This window comes from Plecotus auritus, assembly GCF_963455305.1.
Source record: "Plecotus auritus genome assembly, chromosome: 9".
Classification (NCBI taxonomy): Eukaryota; Metazoa; Chordata; class Mammalia; order Chiroptera; family Vespertilionidae; genus Plecotus; species Plecotus auritus.
Genome location: NC_137783.1, coordinates 23,523,898 through 23,544,139, shown reverse-complemented (window position 1 = coordinate 23,544,139; position 20,242 = coordinate 23,523,898). Strand labels below are relative to the sequence as shown.

Sequence of the window (20,242 nt, the reverse complement as noted above, 5' to 3'; positions counted from 1 at the left end):
TTCTATTATATTCACCAGTTTATTCTGTTCATCAGATTTTTAATTCACTTGATTTTTATATTCACTTGTTGATAGACATGTATTAGTTCATAATTTTTATCTTTTCCTTTTTCTTCTTCTTCCTCTTCTTCAAGAATACCTTTCAGCATTTCATATAATACTGGTTTGGTGGTGATGAACTCCTTTAGCTTTTTCTTATCTGTGAAGCTCTTTATCTGCCCTTCAATTCTGAATGATAGCTTTGCTGGGTAGAGTAATCTTGGTTGTAGGTTCTTGCTATTCATCACTTTGAATATTTCTTGCCACTCCCGTCTGGCCTGCATAGTTTCTGTTGAGAAATCAGCTGACAGTCGTATGGGTGCTCCCTTGTAGGTAATTAACTGTTTTTCTCTTGCTGCTTTTAATATTCTCTCTTTGTCTTTTGCTCTTGGCATTTTAATTATGATGTGTCTTGGTGTGGTCCTCTTTGGATTCCTTTTGTTTGGGGTTCTGTGTGCTTCCTGGACTTGTAAGTCTATTTCTTTCACCAGGTGGGGGAAGTTTTCAGTCATTATTTCTTCAAATAGGTTTTCAGTATCTTGCTCTCTCTCTTCTTCTGGCACCCCCATAATTCGGATGTTGGTATGCTTGAGGTTGTCCCAGAGGCTCCTTACACTATCTTCAAATTTTTGGATTCTTCCTTCTTTTGCTTTTTCGGTTGAGTGTTTTTTGCTTCTTTGTATTTCAACTCTTTGACTCGATTCTTGCAGTCCTCTAGTCTGCTGTTAGGTCTCTGTATAATATTTTTTATTTCAGTCAGTGTATGTTTAATTTCTAGTTGATCCTTTTTCATATCCTCGAGGGTCTCATTAAATTTATCGGCTTTTTCTAGGAAATTCTTGAAAAACCTTATAACCGTGGTTTTGAACTCTATATCCAGTCATTTGTTTTCCTCCATTTCTTTCATTTGTGATCTGTTCCTTTGTCTCCGCATTTTCGCTGCTTCCCTGTGTTGGTAGAGTAGCTTTGTGTGCTAGGTGTCCTCTAGGGCACAGTGGCTCAGCCTCTCCAGTTACCTGAGGTGGACACTCTTGGTGCACCCCTGTGTGGACTGTTTGCTCAGCCTTGTTGTAGTTAAGTCTTGATTGTTGTTGGTATCACTGGGAGTAATTGACCTTCAGGCCAACTGGCTGTGAGGATCAGCTGTGTCTATGCTGGAAACACTTCTGTGCTGGAGACACTCTTATGAGACAAGACTTGCAAAATTGCAAAAGCCTCTGTGCTCAGCTTGGATGGGGCAGAGTTTCAGGGCGGAGCAGACAGCCTTGGTTTCCCGTCAGCCTTGCCCTAATAGGCCCCTGTGTCTCAGTGTCCCGTGGTAATCGCTGCAAGCACCTCTAAGAGAAAGCCGCCCTTGAGTTTCGCCCACTGCCAGACCGTTCAGTTTCTCCCCAAATAAGTTGGGGTTCCCAGAAACTTGCCCGGAACTGGAGTTCAACACAGTCGGGAGCTTCCTTCTCCCTCCCGCTTTAGAAAGCCAGCCGCGCACTCAGCCGCCCGTGCATTCAGCAGTCAGTCCTCTCTGCGTGCACACGCCTCTGGACCTCTGCCTTCCACAGCTCCCAAGTCTCAGTGTGCTTTCTTTTTCCTGACAGTCCAGATTCCCCCTGAATGAGTCTGGTTTCCCAGCGTCTCGCCTGGGACTGGAGTTCAGTGCAGTCAGGAGTTTCCTTCTCCCTCCCGCTTTAGAATGCCAGCTGCGCACTCAGCCGCCTGTGCATACAGCCTCCCTTCCTCTCCGCCTGCGAGCCTCCGAACCTCAGTCTTTTGCAGCTCCTCTGAGTCTCAATGTGCTTTCCTCTTTTCTTCTAGTTGTAGAATTTCCACTCAGCCAGCTTTCCTGTGGTTCTGGATGGTGTCCATTTTGTATTTTAGTTATAGTTTTGATATTGTTGTGCGAGGCAGCAGTTTAGGTGTTTACCTATGCCGCCATCTTGGTTTCTCCTAAATGAGTAATTGTTAATGAATATTTGTTGTGGGCCACATGTGGCCTGCAGGCTGCAAATTTGACATGCTTGCTTTAAGGGATCACAAGACTCCTTGAAGAATGTGATGAAAGCTAAGGGTCTTCTAAGTAGAAATGCTGAAATCTTTGCATTCAATTTAAAAGACATCATGATCCGTTGAGGTGGACCTATGAACTCCACATTAGAGCCTTTAACCTAAAACAAAAAGTACATAAAAACTAGAGGTTAAAGTAGAACCATGAGCCCAAGCAGAGCAATGTCTGGGAGTGAATGCCACACAAGTGTCAGAGGTCAAGATTATTTGGAAGTATGGAAAGCAAACACAGATACATATGCCAGAGATAAAAGACCCTGCAATTGATGCCACTTCTGCCTCTAAAATGCGTCCTGCCAGGCAGATACAACCTAATATCTGTTAATACAAGTTAGAGAAGAAAGTTAGAATGGGGGTAGGAGAATATGTCAATTGGTTAGTTTGGGGCAGAATCTTGAGACTAGACTGTAATGCCTGTTCCTTCTGTATCTACAATGCTTAATTTAATCTTTTTCCCCAATATATATTTTATTTGACCTTTGGAAAATGATTTAAGAAACCCCTTTTCTTCCTTTATGGACAAGTTTGGCTTTAGGTTAACTTTCTGGATTTGTTTCCCTAGAAACCTGATAAAGGTGGAATGTCGGTTGCATTACCAGGCAACAGTTCTCATGATAAAAATGACTGAAACAGATTGCATCAGGTCTGGAAGAAATTATAAATGACCTATGCCTACTCTGTGGGCTTCTCTAATCTGCCCACAGAGGCTCTATATATGTGTGGCATGTAACAAAAGGCTTTATTTTTAAAGCACTTGTCACCACCATCCATCATATACCATGTTATTTGTTGGAGTTCTGCTGCTTTCCACTAGAGGGCAGGATTTTCATCTGTTTTGATCACTGCTTAGAACAGGATACTCAGTAAATATTTGTTGAACGAAAGAACGAAAAATGAATGAATAAATGAATGATATGCAGCCAAAAGTCAAGGAAGAGGTAGAATAAAAAAAATGATAATTGTTTTTGGCAGTTAAGAGGTTACTGGTGATTTTGATGAGCAGAGTTTCAGAAGCCATGTCATAGTGGACAAAGGGCTCCTTGGGAGATTCTCCAAAGTTGGGGGAGCAGGGAGGAGGGAAGATAATTGATATCATTAAAACAAGAAATAGAATTGAGAGAGGATAGACTGCTGTACTGAAACTAGCTCAATTAAATTGGACAGAAATGCATGACATGCAGAGCTTTGGGGTTAGGGAGTGGTATGGACCAGGAGGCCCTGCTGATTTGATCGCTATGTATTGCAGTGAAGGCTCAGTATTTAGCTAAATTGACCTATAGAAATTTCCTGTTTGTTCATGTTTTAAAAATAATTTTTACTTATTAAAAAAAGTAAATATCACATCTTAGCAAAAGCAAGAGATTTTATTTTTTAAAAATTTTTAAAATGTATTTTATTACTTTTTTACAGAGAGGAAGGGAGAGGGATAGAGAGTTAGAAACATCGATCAGCTGACTCCTGCACAGTCCCCACTGGGGATGTGCCCGCAACCAAGGTACATGCCTTTGACCAGAATCGAACCTGGGACCCTTCAGTCTGCAGGCCAATGCTCTATTCACTGAGCCAAACCGGTTAGGGCAAGAATTTCTTAATGGTAGATGAGCTCTAGGACTAATTTCAGAAACTCTTTTGAAATGTAGTAATGTAAGGAAATATCTATTATAAAAATGAATAATACTAATTATAAAGAGACTAAAACTATATAGAAAGTTTAAAGATTCAACTCTATGTTGTCTATAAGATCCAACTATATGCTACATACAAGAAACTCACTTTGTTTTATTTTATTTTATTGTTTAAAGTATTACAAATAGTAGTACTAGAAACTCACCTTAGATTTAAGGACACACATAGGCCAAAAGTGAAGGAAAAGGAAATAATATTCTATGCAAATGGCAACCAAAAGAAAGCAAAGGTGGCTATACTTATCAGACAAAATAGACTTTAAGTCAAAAATTGTCACGAGAACAAGGACATTACATAATGATAAAAGGTCAATTCACCAGGAAGATACAACAATTATAAATATATATGTATCCCAAATCAAAGTACTTGAATATTTAAAGAAGACATTGACAGAACTGGTGGGACAAACAACAATACAATAATAGTAGGAGACTTTAATACTTAACTTTCAATAATGGATTGATGTACCATCCAGAAAATCAACCAAAAAAACAGCATACTTGAACAACACTTCAGACCAAATGGATCTAACAGTCAAAAATACAGAACATTCCACCCAACAGCAATGGAATCTACATTCTTCTCAAGTGCACATGGAACATTCTCTAAGATAGATACCATATTAGGTTACAAAACAAGTCAACAAATTTAAGAGGACAGAAGTCATACCAGGTATCTTTTCTTACCACAGTGGGATGAAACTTGGAACCAACAGCAGAAGGAAACTGAAAAACTCACAAATATGTGGAAATTAAACTACATATTTTTGAATAACTAAAATTCTTAACAAAAAACTAGCAAACTGAATTCAACAGCGCATTAAATGGACCATATAACTAAGTGGTATTTATCCATGGGATGCAACAATGGTTCAACATACAAAATCAATTAATGTGATATGCCATATCACATCATCTCAATAGAAGCAGAAAAAAGCATTTGGTGAAATTTATTATTCTTTTATGATAAAAACTCTCAATAAACTAGGAATGGGAAGAAATGATCTCAACACAATAAAAACCATATATGAAAAAATGCACAGCTAACATTATACTCAGTGGTGATGATGGAAAGATTTTCCTTTAAGATCAGAAACAAGGCAAGGATGCCCACTCTTACCACTTCTATTTAATATATTACTGGAAGTCCTCCCTAGAGCAATTAGATAAGAATAAGAAATAAAAGGCATCCACGTCAGAATGGAAGAAGTAAAACTGTTTGCAGATGACCTGATCTTATATAAAGAAAACCCTAAAGACTTCACACACAAATATCTAATACGTGAATTCATTGAAATTGCAGGACATAAAATCAACATACAAAAATCAGTTGCACTCCTATGCATTAACAATGAACTATTTGAAAAGGAAATTAGCAAATCCCTTTTACGATATCATAAAAAAGAATAAAATCCTTAGTAATACGTTTAATGTGGACTTCCGTTGGAACAAGAAATGGAGAATGTTTTCTCTATTCGGATGGCAGGTGGCATTTATCAGTAAATTTGGGGGAAATGTTATCCCCTGGGCCAGACAGATTGAGCGGGGTGTGTTGGAGTTGTCCTCTTGTGGTTTTTTTAAATTCAGTGTCTAAACCAGAAACTGGGTATTTGATCAATCTACCCAGTAGGTGGTTAGCTTTTTGTTTGAGGGATGTCTGGTCTCCCCATAGCTGCACAGATTAGAGCATGCGCAGGGCTGGCTGCATTAGAGAAGAAGGGGAGGGACTTTGTTACAGGGGGTTTGACTGTTCTTTCTTAATCGTATGTATTTGAAATGCTTTCTGGGTACGGCTGCCTGATCCCTTCTGTGTGGCAGAAAAAGGCGTTATCCAGATAGTTTTTACTACTATAGAGAGCCTGTAAATAAGGGCTTTGAAAAAATAACTTTAACAAACCAGTAAGATTCTGTGTCTTATACATAAACATTCTGTGTACTTAGCACTTGAAAATAAACAAATCCAGACTTTTTAAAATATATTTTATTGATTTTTTACAGAGAGGAAGGGAGAGGGATAGAGAGCCAGAAACATCGATGAGAGAGAAACATCGATCAGCTGCCTCCTGCACACTCCCCACTGGGGACGTGCCCGCAACCAAGGCACATGCCCCTGACCGGAATCGAACCTGGGACCCCCGAGTGCGCAGGCCGACGCTCCAACCACTGAGCCAAACCGGCCAGGGCCAAATCCAGACTCTTTAAAATGCCACAGACTGTTAAAAGCCTGACTCTACTTTTTGAGAATTTGTCAACACGCGTTAAAATGCCTTATTCTTCAATGGGTGTTTCATAGATTCTGGACTTTTAATAAAAAAGTTTTTAGAAATGTAATCAGTTGTTCAGCTTAAATACAAGAGGTCTAACATAGTCAGTCCTCAGTCCTCTTAAAGAAACAAATAAGAAAGTAGGGTTCATAATTAGGGCTGCCTTTTGGGAGGAGAAATCTAAGTATTGCTATTGCCAAATGATGTTTTTGATAATGTAAGGAAACACAGGGACCACAAGACGTTTTTGTTTTAGAGTGTGAAAGACTAACTTAGTGCTTTCTGGCACACTTTTGATTGTAGAGGATAAATGGCATCAGCATCGACAAATCACATTGATACAAAGAACTCTATAGATTATGACAATATTAAAGGTTTACCTTGATTCTGCAGAGCAGCTTTTTAAGAGATACTGTGGGGGCCCCAGACCAGCACATTTCAGGAAGAAATTCTCCACAGGTTGAAATGCCAAAAACAGAAAACATATTGTGTTGACTCACATAATTTAGTCAATTTTACTAGGGCTTTTTCGATGAAAACCAGTGACTGAGTATTGTACGTGCTATGCTCTCACTGGGGGATTATGGCTCCCTGCAGGCCAGGTGAGAGCAGGCAACAGCTGTCAACACCCCTGTTTGATAGGCTGGTTCACCGCCCCAGGCCAGCCCTCCAGCCACACACTGGAAAGAAGAAGGGAGGATGCTTTTTCCTCAGTGTGGAAATGGAGTGATGAAAGTAGATTGTAAACAAAAACGGGACTCAGTATGTTGAAATGGTGCCCGTCAGCTGGGCCTTCACCGAATAACAAGCAAGCAGCTCTGAACAGTCCACCCCATTCACCTACTCACCCTGAGGTTCGGGTCCAGCCAGCAGATGCCTTGTCACCTGTACTTCTGTGTGCCTGCTCCCTTGAGGTCTATGAGTTGGGAATGCATGGGGAAACGATGTACACTGATAGTATTCCCATGACATAAACTGCCAGCAGACTTTCTAACTTGTATTTTAACTGTTGAAAAAGACAAAACAAAAAACAAGCTTTTGCTTAGGTCATGTCCAAGTTATGGGACCGTATTTCTTATGTTTAGAAGTCATTCTTTACATTGAAAATTTTTAAAGGAAAAAAACCACCTTCTGAGGTGTTGATCAAGTCCTCTGTGTAAATGTGTTCTCTCTCCATACTGCCATTAAGCCAAATCAAAAGCTGTGAATAAAAAAAAATGTGTTCGAAAATGTGTGTCGATGAGAAAGTGATTTATTTACAGATCAAAGTCTTTGTGTCATGAAGCCATCAAATTTTAAAAAGAATGTCACCTTTTTTTTTCTTGTTGTGGAACCCAGAGATTGTAAAAAGAAAAAAAGACCTTTTGTTGCATTTTTGATATTGGCATAAGGTTTTTGTTTGTTTTTTTAAAAAATATATTTCTTTATTGATTTCAGAGAGGAAGGGAGGAGAGATAGAAACATCAATGATGAGAGAGAATCATGGATCGGCTGCCACCTGTATGCCCCCTACTGGGGATCAAGCCTGCAACCCAGGCATGTGCCCTTGGCCGGAATCGAACCTGGGACCCTTCAGTCCGCAGGCCGACGCTCTATCCACTGAGCCAAGCTGGCGAGGGCGGCATAAGGTTTTTGTCCACTTTTTTTTTTCATATGTCTGTGTATAAAAAATTCTGTCCATTGTTTACTATGGGATTAATATTACATTTTGAGCTAAACAAAAGAATTTGTATTGCTTGATAAACTGTTAGCCTGTAAATTTCCAAGGTTTCTTTACCTCAATTAAAATAATGGACCAATAAATCTATAAAAAAAAAAAGAAATGGAGGAGAAAATCAAACAAATATATCAATGAAAAATAAAATTTATTAAGAAGGACAAATACACTTACATTCATGTTTTAAAATTAGATATGTTATAGATATATAAGAATATTAAAAAAATAATGCAATTGTTAAAAAGCTGGCATGGACCTGACCGATAGAGGACAATTTTCCTATTCTCTGAGTCAGAATTGAGCCCCCGTGGGGGTCCTGCTAACTCCTGTCCTTTACCCACCAACAGCCTGTTCCTTGCCCACCTGTATCTCTGCCCATGAAAATTACATAGGAATGCACTTGGCTTGTTTGGGAATCACATTTCCTTTCTATAGTCACTTCTACTTTAGTAATTTTACAGAAGGCAAAATATAATCTCTAATCCAAATACTGCTAGCACAGGGAAACCTTTTACTCCTCTCCAATATGCACAGTGCACTCTCTGACTCGGCCCAAGGCCTGGCATACATAAGAAAATGACATGCTCTTACGACCTCCAAAATGATTTCTCCTAAAAACTGGCATCCTTCGGGGAAAGAGAAAAAATACCAGAGTTGGGGTTTTCAGATGCCTCATCCAGAAAGCTCTGCTTAATTAGTTTTTCCTCTTTAAATACATAGTATATTAAAACGGTACAAAGGGAAGTTATAGGGTGGTATAAAGTATGATAAAAATTAGATTTATGTATTAGGATGGAAGTAAAATATTTTTTCCTATATCACATTTAATACTAGTTGTCTCTAAGTGATAAAATTTAGGTTATTTTAATCAAATGTCTCTTTCTTCACTCATTTCAACTTTTAACTTTTTCTATAGTTCTCATTTATGATGATAATGATTTGTAAAAACTTTTCAGTTGTGTCTAACTCATGATAAATCTGCAATAAATATTTGTTGAAGATTGACTATTTAAAGAAAGCAATACAAAAACACCTTATAATTGCCATTCAGAGATAAGACTTAATACCCTTATATAGAATTTTCCAGTTTTTATTTATTTAAAAAATCATATGAAATATTTTGAAGATGGGATTTTTGTAACCTCTTCCTCTCTTTTTTCTTATCTCCTTTTCCCCCCATATTTCTTTCTCCCTGACTCTCCCATTAAAATTATAGAGAGAAAATTAGCTACCAGCTGGCTCAGAAACGCATGTCAGCAGCAAAGTGAACCCTTTGCTAGGGTCTGAAATATCAAAAACCCTGTGAATTGGCTCAGCAAAGATTTCTAGGCACCTTCATTAAGGGTATGGCCTTCTGGAAAGGGACACAGCATCCTTCTGTCCTGAACATTGCAAAACTGCATTTTTCTCTTGCAGGCATTTTCAGCTTATTACTATGTGATGGATTTTTTAAATCTCACATCAGAGGAATCCCTCTCCCAGGAAAAGATAACTGACACGATGGAAAAGTTCTGCTCTCAGCCTTGGAAAGATGTAAGTAACTAGAAATAGCATTTGTTACCGTTGTTCTGTGTCCTTGACAACAAGGAAGATGTGAGTCTGCCCATTAAGTGGTGCTAATTTGACCACAATTCAGCAAACATGTTAGGGAAGCCCAAATGGCGCATTCAGCAGTGAGTTCATCAGCATTTCTTGATAACTTGGCATTCAGTGGCTTAAAAAAAGGTCTTATTTTTCTCACCTAAAGTGAGGTCTGGCAGTAGGCAGCTGCTGGCATGGGGTCAGCAATTTGACTCTATCTCAGCCATTTTTCAGTTCTTTTGTTATGTCTCTTTTAATTTCTCTCTCTCTTTCATGCTCTCTCTCTCTTTTTGTTATTCCTTACCTGAGGATATGTTTTCCATTGATTTTTAGAGAAAAAGTGGAAGGGAGGGGGGAGGTGGAGAGAGAGAAACATCAATGTGAGAGAGACACATCGACTGGTTGCCTCCTGCACATGCCCCGATGGGGGTGGGCTTGAACCTGCAATCCTGGTATGTGCCCTTGACCATCAATTGAACCTGAGACCCTTTGGTGCTTGGGCTGATACTCTAACCACAAAACACGCTGGCCAGGGCTATGTCTATTTTCTGATGGACACAAGATCTAGCTTCAGGGATTGCAGCTATGTTCAAGGTCAGAAGAAGGGTAGAGCCAGATATGTCTATTTCTTTTCATAGGAAGCAAAATCTATCCCAGAGGCTCCTTAACAGTTTCTCTTACATCTCTCATTGGCCAGGACTGGCTGGGAAAGCAGGGTGCAGGATGTTATGACTGGTTTAGAGTCTTAGATCCATCATGAGCTGCTTCCTGGAGCTGGGCATGTTGTCACCCACTCCCCTATCCAAATACCCAAACAAGAGTTTTATTAGCAAGAAAGATGGGCAATTCACAGAACCTGCCACAGACACCACTGCCTAGGTCCAGATATCTCCTACTTACTCATAAATTTGAAAGCACAAACTTCTTCTTGTCTGAGGCACTGAGTCATTCAAGATTTGGCACTATTTGATGCAAGTTTCCAGGAAGGAGTGAGCTATGGGGTCTACTCTGATTTTAAAAAAAGACATCATCTAGGGGTGGTGCAAAACAGCGGCTGTTTTAAGCTAACACAGTTGCAAAAGTGAATGGTGATTTCATTCTGAAAAAATGTAATTAACTAAAAACGGATGCTGCTCCCATCTGCACTGACAAAGGGGGAAGGAAGGTTGTGTAAGAGCCCGGAGGTTTGGAATCCTCCTTAAGTATTTTTTCTGAGTTAAAGAAAGGGTATTCAGAGCTTTTCGAAAGACCTGCTCAAATATGCCCCAGCACCTTACAAAACACTTAGGGGAGGCATTTTGCAGTTGGTGATGATCTGTGGAGGAAGACCTTGAAGTAGTGGAAATTTGACATCAGGCTGCCAAGAAAGTAGATTTAAGCTACACTTTGAAAAGAAAAAAAACTACTTCATGTTCCAAGGGAAAGCTCTATCAGACTTTCTCTCCTTACTCTCATCCACTTTATTTTTTTTTTTTTTAAATATGTTATTGCCCGATGGGGGTGGCTCAGTGGTTGAGCATCTACCTATGAACCAGGAGGTCACGGTTCAATTCCCATCAAGGCACATGCCCAGGTTGCAGGCTCGATCCCCAGTGTGGGGTGTGCATGAGGCAGTCAATCAATGATTCTCTCTTATCATTGATGTTTCTCTCTCTCTCCCTCTCCCTTCCTCTCTGAAATCAATAAAAACATATTTAAAAATATGTTATTAATTTCAGAGAGGAAGGGAGAGGGAGAGATAGAAACATCAATGATGAGAGAGAATTATTGATTGGCTGCCTCCTGCGCACACACTGGGGGATTGAGCCCACAACCAGGACATGTGCCCTGACCGGAAATTAAACTGTGATCTCCTGGTTCATAGGTTGATGCTCAATCACTGAGCCATGCCGGCCGGGCTCATCCACTTTTTATTTCCTCAGATTACATTTACATTTGGTTGGGAATCTTACAGTAAGCAGACCTGCAGGTCTACTCAATTAAGTCACATGAGGAATTGCTCAGAGGCTGAGGCCCTGGAAGTAAGGTCAAAAAAACCTGTATTTGGGAGAAATTCTGAAACATTTGGTGGGGATGGATGTGGGAATATAGGGTGGATGGGGGTAGAGTTGCAGGTGAGTGAGACCCAGACCCTCACCCAGAGCCTAGAATGTTGAGATGGGTGTTATGACCCAGTGTTTTTTCTAATTACATTGTCCATCTGTGTGGAAAGCATTGTGTGTGTGTGTGTGTGTGTGTGTGTGTGAAATATTCTTATAGGGTAACTCTTTTCTTCTTTTCCTGCTAACTTCAACATGAGGAAGGACTGCTACCCCAGTCTGACTTTAGTTTGGGAATGTCCTTCTAGATACCTTCGGCAGACAATTGTTAAGCATATATTATGTGCTGAAAGGTGGGCTAGCTGCTTTATAATACTGTAACAGTACTGCCTGTCCTTACTTTGGCAGGGAAATAAAATGTAAAGGAGGGCGAACCATCGCCCTATTTGGAGAGCACATAGTATTGAATCCACAAGCATTAACATTATCAATTCTGGGGTGTAAAAGGTGACGGAATGAAGAAATACAAATTGTCTTAATGTAAAGTACAGTACAGTCAATAATATTATAATAATTACGTATGGTGTCAGGTGAGTACTAGACTTACTGGGGTGATCACTTTGTAAGTTACATAAATGTGTAATCCTATGCTGTACACCTGAAAGTAATATATTTTATGTCAACTGTAACTGAAAAAAACAACAACCCACAATAACATGATCAATTCTGGATTGATGAACTAGGTAGATGACTTTGGCTTCTATATTGTTAGCTTGTATCGTAATTAGTCCTCAGCAAGTTAGACTGTGTAGCCAATGTACAGTTCCCCAGAAGGAAGAAAGGGATAGAAATGTTGAAGAATTCAGAGAAATTAGGCCAAAATAGCATTCCCCCAAGGGACAAGCAAGCCTTCAGAGCCTCTGAAGTTGCAACAGTGGATTTGTGGAATTCTGTATCCCATAGCGGTTTTTTGTTTGACAGGCCTGCCAAGACTACATCAAATGGGAGAAGAGGTCTTTTGACAAAAGAAAAGCAAAGTGCAGACAGCAAGGGGCAGGGACCTGGAAAGGCAAAGTCAACTGATATCACACCAAGGTCTGAGGAGAACGTCATGTGCAGAGGAGTTGATCAAAGAGTAATTTCAAGGACTGTAATAAAAAGAAAGGTTCCAAGCTGGGTCATTCGAAGAATTCCATCAAAGCAGGACAAAGCAGGCGTGGAATTAGGTGTGGAATTAGTTTTCCAGGGATTGAGGGCTGGCAGAAGCCAAGTGAGAAACAGACTCCAGCTACCAGTTAGGGTTTAGAGATATGATGTTCCTTGTAAGGGGAGAGAAATCTGAGCAAAAGCGGGACAGGCAGGCAGCCAAGAGGTCCTACATATAAAATATCTGGTATAATTCCTAGTATGTGCTTAACAAATGTTAGTTCTCTCTCTTCCTAGGGTGTACATGGGAAGGAATGCCTATCTCAAGGGCTGAGGAATAGGGCAGAGAATAACTGGAGCTGAGCTAGCGATGTCCTCGCCTGTTGACTTTAATTGAGGGAGAGGAGGAGCATCGGGGCACATATTCACAACAACTAGGCAAAGGCAAGGGTTGGCAGGTAGCTCTTAATATCTTCTTTCAGGAGTAGGGTAAGCAAACACATGCATGACTCAGATGCAAAAAAAAAAAAAAAAAGGTTAGGTAAGGACAGAGGGACAGAAGGTGAGATGTTAGCCCTTTTAGCAATCCTGAGCAAAATGCTTCCTATGTATTCCACAGCTGTTTCTCAAACGTTACTATGTACATGATCACATTCTGTGTTGGCGGTTCTGGGTGAGGACTGAGTTCCTAGGGGATGCTGATGCTACTAGTCCAGAGATTAAACTGAGTGGCTTTTTATGACACTATTTCCTTAAGATGCTTATAGAGGCTCTGAATCAAAGACTGGTCAAGAGCATATAGAAAACTCTGATTAAACGAAGATTAATGGATTTCTTTTATGCAAGAATTTTCACAGCTCTAACATGCTAATCTGATTGTGCACTGCACTGCAAATTTTAAAAGGGATGAAAGTGTTTCTGGCCTACTAAACAGAAACGACTTCTTTCTTAGAGTTCTTATTACTATCTCATAGAATCTTAGAGGAAAAGTCCCCTAAACAGACTCTATAGACCCCTGCACCCACTAAAGGAGTGCAGCACCATTCCCAAAGCCCTCTGGAGAGGCCAACTTTCAGGTCTGCATGAGCTGGGGCTCTCCTCTCTCTTGATCAACTGAAAAAGAAGTGAAGTGCCTGTTGTACAAGTATGATATCTTTTTCACTTCACTTACAGCTGAAGATACATTTTGGTAATGTGAAGGAGAAGTACCTGAGTGAATACTGCTTTTCCGGAACATACATTATCACTCTCCTTCAGGGGGGCTATCATTTCACACCTGATTTCTGGAAGAATATTCATTTCATAGAGGAGGTAATTTGGGTACTTGGTGGGTTGGGGGTGGGGTGATGAGATTGGGTTGTTGTGACTGTAGCAGCTTTGGGCCTGAAAGAGGTAGGAGTCGACCTGATTTAAGTTTTGGCCTGATGTCCTGTTCTACCACTTCCCCTCTAACCCAAGCTGGCATTTTGTGCCAAACCCTCCGGGGCTTTGTTGAATGTAGCTTCAAAGTTGAACAATTTGAAAACTCACTGTGAAGAAGGGGATGAGTGGCTGTGAATGGGAGGTCTTTGTTTAGAAGCCAAGAGCAGCATGAGCTTTAAAGAAAAAGAAAAAAAAGAAAAAAGAAAAAAAAAGAAAGCAACTTCACTGCTGTGCTTTACCATAGCGCCATCTGCAGGTATCCAGGCAGAGAATCATTTACATCTGCTGCATGACTCATGGGCAAATCATGCTTGAAAAATATATCAAGAACAGTATTTCTCTACATTTTATGTCCATACCCAATAATGGCAAAAACAATCTACCCCAGGGGTGGGCAAACTTTTTGACTCGAGGGCCACAATGGGTTCTTAAACTGGACCGGAGGGCCGGAACAAAAGCATGGATGGAGTGTTTGTGTAAATTCAAAGTAAAGGAGTGGAGGGGAGAGCAAGAGAACCGGATAGAACAGCCGGATCCGGCCCGCGGGCCATAGTTTGCCCAAGGCTGATCTACCCCCTTATTAAATACTAGAGGCCCGGTGCACAAAATTTGTGCATGGTGTGTGTGTGTGTGTGTGTGTGTGTGTGTGTGTGTCCCTCAGCCCAGCCTGCACCCTCTCCAATCTGGGACCCCTTGGGGGATGTCCGACTGCCAGTTTAGGCCTGATCCCTCTCATAATCCAGGACTGCTGGCTCCTAATTGCTCGTCGGCCTGCCTGCCCGATCACCCCCTAATCGCTCCCCTGCCAGCCTGATTGATGCCTAACTGCTCTCCTGCTGCCAGATTGCCCCCACCTGCCGGCCCAATTGCCCCCAACTGCCAGCTCGATCACCCCCAACTGCCCTCCCCTGCTGGCCTGGTTGCCCACAACTGCCCTCCCCTGCTGGCCATCTTGTGGTGGCCATCTTGTGACAACGTGGGGGGCAGCCATCCTGTGATGACATCACACGACGCCATCTAGGCTTTTATTATATAGGATGATGATTTCAAGTAAAACAAAACATTGAAGCAGAGGACTGTAGCCTTGAGGCTACTCCACTCTTGCCAAGATTGACCTTGCTTATTCGAACACCTATCTTTCCCTGTTTTAATATCCCAGTTCCTTTTATTCCATCAGTTTATTTTTGTCTGTTTAAGGGGCATGTCTATGTCAAATTTACAAGTGATTTATATTCTCTGAACTCCAGTGAATAAGCCAATACTCCTAAACCCCAGGTGATAACTAACTCTGGAACCTTCTTTGACATTCACAGTCAGATAAGGTTCCTGTCCCTCATAAAAGGAAGTGGGCTTTTTACAAATTATTAATTCCCAGTATTGGTAAGAGCTTAGGAGACAGAAACATTTCCACACTGTATTGGCTGGAATGTAAATTGGCACAACCTTTGGGGAGACTGTATCGGCAGGATGTACTAAGAGCCCTAAATTATGCACCTAAATTTATCCAATTACTCCATTTTTAGGATTTATAAGTAATGGATAAAGTAAAAATGAACATATAAGGCAATTCATGCCAATGATAATGTTACAGAAATTCCTTGAGACATAGAATGATTTTACAAGGTATTGTTAAGCAAATAATTCTACATACAATTTAATTCCATTTTTGGGGGGATAAGGAAAAAACCTCACAGAGAGGACTAGAAAGATATGTCACAAAATGATAATAGCAGCAACTTCTGAGTGGTGAAGTATAGTGGTTTTTCTTTTCTTTTTAGGATTATACATACTAACTTTTCTACTATGACCATGAAAAACTCATGTAATAACATTTCCAAAAGTATTTATTATTCATAGACTACCTATATTCCAATTAGTTTTTAAAAAACATATTTTTATTGATTTCAGAGAGGAAGGGAGAGGGAGAGCTGGAAACATCAATGATAGAGGATCATTGATTGGCTGCCTACTGCATGCCCCACACTGGGAATCGAGCCTGCAACTTGGGCATGTGCCCCGACCCGGAATCAAACTGTGACCTCCTGGTTCATAGGTCGACACTCAACCACTGAGTCATGCTGGCTGGGTTATTCCAATAAGTTTTGAGGCAACTGGAAATTATTCTTAGGAAGGTGGCAGGATCAGAGCATGTTTTATCATTTAAAAAGAATCCTTTCTCATGTATATTCAGTCTTCCAACTTCCATAAAGTAATATTGGCTTGCTGGGATTATTCCCAAATTTCCCCTAGTTGAATCATAAAGAAGTCCTGGTTTATATGGATGAGATTCCTGGTCCTGATATAGATGTAAAAGGCCAGGGATCAGCATTATTCTTTTACCCTTTGTCTGATTTCTGTCACCTCCTACCTCCCTCCCTTCCTCATTCTTGACCCCTGACATTCACACAAACAACAAAAAAAGAATGCAAATCTCCAAAGACCTATTTATGTTCTTCTGTTTAAGTTCTACAGGAGAAATGGGCAGTCTGTCACCAAGACCCTCTCTAAATTTTGGGAATATAGTAGTGAGGCTCCAAACTCCCCTTCTTAATCACTTGCCCCTGCTCCATTTGCCCCACAACCAAATTCTCAGTTTAGAACGTAGAAGTAATCCCTGTAGAGAGCTGAATGTGATGCTTCTCCATTTTCTGGTTGTTCAGTGTTATGGATGGGGGAGAGAGGGAGGTGTGTGTGAAAGTTCATTTAATCCTCAGACCAGAAACAACAGATTTTCCTCACTGTTTGCAGATCCGGCACACTGACGTGGGATGGACTTTGGGCTACATGCTGAACCTGACCAACATGATCCCAGCTGAGCAGCCGGTGTCCACACCTCTCTCCCATTCCACTTATGTCTCCCTCATGGTCCTCTTCTCCCTGATCTTGGTCGCAGTGATTTTCATAGGCTTGATCTTCTTTCACAAGCCTTCATATTTCCAGAAAGACAGGGTATAGCAGGAGCAGCTGAAATCTGCTCGCTGAAGTGAGGAAAAAACACTTGTCCAGGAAGCACTTTCCTCTGCAGTGGTGTCCAAGGTGCACCCTTCCTTGCTCACCAAGGCCAGTTTTGACCTGTATGAAGCTTTTCTGGCTTTGCTGAAGTCTTTCATTGGAAAGTATTCACCACCTTCTGCCTCAAGAACTTCCTGACGGACATTGTCTCTTTTGTGAGTCTTTCCCAAACCTTCTCCACCCTTTTTTGTGCTCTGAGTTTGTGTAGGTCTTAAAAACCTGCCATCTTTCATGATCATTGCTTTAGAAAAGAATAATATTGGTTTTATATAGAAGAAGAGAGTCCTGAATCCTGTGCTGAGAACTTGTGCTGGCTAAAAGAAGAATCTCACTGTAATCTTACAGAATCCTTTTACTCTCGTTTTGCATTTATTAAGAAAGCCATACAATGCCTTTGGAAAGGGCAGACACACATCCCATTCCCAGTTTGCCCTTTGCATAGGAGAATTTTCTAGACTAGGCAAATATGTCCTAGGACCAAAGAATCTTGTAAGGGAATTTATGTGCTTGTGCAGTTAATATTCAATCCAATCCCAAACAGGGATGTGGATGAATCACATATTCCTGGGTGATGCCAAAATGCTACAGAATGGAACATCCAGACCAGAGATTTTTAAAAAGCTGATGTACATATAGGCATTCATATACCAGGACATATACTACATAGTGGAAGTATACATGTCAGGAAGGAAAATATAGTTACAATCGAGAGTTGAGAAATGCACCCTGGGGTTTTGTTTTTACTGTAGTAAAATACATATAACATAAAATTCACCATTTTAACAGGTACAATTCAGCGGCACTGCATTTACAATGTTGTGCAATCATCTCCACTATCTAATTCCAGAATATTTTCATCACCAAAAAATTGGCTGGAGACAAGACCATTCCTGGGTAGGCTCAAACCACCAACCTTTCAGTTAATAGGCAAGTATACTAGCCAACTGCACCACAAAGATGCTATTGAGTTTCAAAGCCATTCCATAACTTGTTGTCCCAGTGTTCAGTGCAGCCGTGGGCAAACTACGGCCCGCGGGCCGGATCCAGCCTGTTCGGCTGTTCTATCTGGCCCGCAGAGCCGAAAGAGCGGAGGGTTCTCTTCCTCTCCCCTCCGCTCCTTTACTTTGAATTTATATTAGTTCACACAAACACTCCATCCATGCTTTTGTTCCGGCCCTCCGGTCCAGTTTAAGAACCCATTGTGGCCCGTGAGTCAAAAAGTTTGCCCACCCCTGGTTTTGTGAGAGAGCTGCATTAGTGAAGCGTGACATGCCTTTTTGCTGTCACGGTATTTACACATCAAAATGTGCCAGGAACCAGAGCTGAAAGTGTCGATGCCACTTCTGTCATACAAGTAGGAGTTGTATTTACTTATTCCCTGGTATATTTTGTGGGAGAAGCAGCAGCTATGGACCTTGTCATGGAAATATGAAGAGACCCTGTGCCTCCTTTCTTTAAGGATTGGTGAGAGTTACTTTTTTTCCTTTTTTTAAAAAAATATTACATATATTAGTACATATATCTTTTTCCCCCCCATTGACCTTCCCTCAGCCTCCCCTACTCCCTGTCGCATGCCCTCATCCCACCCCCCCAGTGTCTTGTGTCCATTGGTGTGCTTCTATGCATGCATACAAGTCCTTTGGTTGATCTATTTCCCTCCCTCCCCAACACTCCCCAGCCTTCCCCCTGTAATTTGACAGTCTGTTCCGTGCTTTACTGCCTCTGTATCTATCTTTTTATTCATCAGGTTATAATGTTCTTTATTTTCCATAAATGAGTGAGATCATGTGGTATTTTTCTTTCATTGCCTGGCTTATTTCACTTAACATAATGCTCTCCAAGTCCATCCATGCTGCTGCAAACAGTAAGAATTCCTTCTTTTTTATAGCAGTGTAGTATTCCATTGTGTAGATGTACCATAGTTTTCTAATCCACTCATCTGCTGATGGGCATTTAGGCTGTTTCCAAATCTTAGCTATGGTGAATTGTGCTGCTATGAATATAGGGGTGCATATATCCTTTCTGATTGGTGTTTCTAGTTTCTTGGGTTATAATCCTAAAAGTGGGATCACTGGGTCAAATGGGAGCTCCATTTTTAGTTTTTTTGAGGAAACTCCATACTGTTCTCCACAGTGGCTGCACCAGTCTGCATTCCCACCAGCAGTGCACGAGGGTTCCTTTTTCTCCGCATTCTCGCTAGCACTTGTTTGTTGATTTGTTGATGGTTGCCATTCTGACAGGTGTGAGATGGTACCGCGTTGTCATTTTGATTTGCATCTCTCAGATAATTAGTGACTTTGAGCATGTTTTCATATGTCTCTTGGCCTTCCTTCTGTCTTCTTTCAAAAAGATTCTATTTAGGTCTGTTGCCCATTTTTTTATTGGATCATTTATCTTCCTTTTATTAAGTTGTATAAGCTGCCTGTAGATGTTGGAGATGAAACCTTTATCAGTGATAACTTTTGCAAATATGTTCTCCCATACAGTGGGCTTTCTTGTTGTTTTGTTGATGGTTTCTTTTGCTGTGCAAAAGCTTTTTATTTTGATGTAGTCCCATTTGTTTATTTTCTCTTTAGCTTTCATTGCCCTAGGAGTGGTATCGGTGAAGAAATTGCTTCAGCATATGTCTGAGATTTCTCTGCCTGTGGATTCCTCTTGTATTTTTATGGTTTCCCGTCTTATGTTAAAGTCCTGTATCCATTTTGAGTTAATTTTTGTGTATGGTGTAAGTTGGTGGTCTAGTTTCGTTTTTTTGCATGTATCTGTCCAATTTTCCAAAACCATTTATTGAAGAGACTGTCTTGACTCCATTGTATGTTCATGCCTCCTCTGTCAAACATTAATTGAGCATAGTGGTTTGGGTCGATTTCTGGGTTCTCTATTCTATTCCATTGTTCTATATGTCTGTTCTTTTGCCAGTACCAGGCTGTTTTGAGAACAGTGGCTTTGTAGTACAGCTTGAAATCTGGTATTGAGATCCCACCTACTTTGTTCTTCTTTCTCAGGATTGCTGTGGCTATTCGGGTCTTTTATTTATTCCAGATGAATTTTTGGAGAGTTCTTTCTAGGTCTGTGAAATATGCCGTTGGTATTTTAATGGGGAGTGCATTGAATCTATAGATTGCTTTGGGTATTGTGGACATTTTTAAAAAAATATATTTTATTGATATTTTACAGAGAGGAAGGGAGAGGGATAGAGAGCTAGAAACATCGATGAGAGAGAAACATCGATCAGCTGCCTCCTGCACACCTCCCACTGGGGATGTGCCCGCAACC

The 20,242-nt window shown here is 40.7% G+C and overlaps 1 protein-coding gene across 2 annotated transcripts in view; it reads left to right on the top strand.

The window, feature by feature from the left end:
* Nucleotides 1-18,757, top strand: part of ENTPD1 (ectonucleoside triphosphate diphosphohydrolase 1) — a 101,788-nt gene extending 83,031 nt beyond the window's left edge. Inside the window, exons 8-10 of one of the 2 annotated variants that reach the window (XM_080641103.1) lie at nucleotides 9,183-9,299; nucleotides 13,706-13,843; nucleotides 16,703-18,757. In XM_080641103.1, the coding sequence (XP_080497229.1) occupies nucleotides 9,183-9,299; nucleotides 13,706-13,843; nucleotides 16,703-16,909 (462 nt within the window). In that variant the 3' untranslated portion in view covers nucleotides 16,910-18,757. The remainder of the gene's footprint in view (nucleotides 1-9,182; nucleotides 9,300-13,705; nucleotides 13,844-16,702) is intronic. The other variant, XM_080641104.1, reaches the window with a different exon arrangement.
* The last annotated feature ends 1,485 nt before the right edge of the window (nucleotides 18,758-20,242 follow it).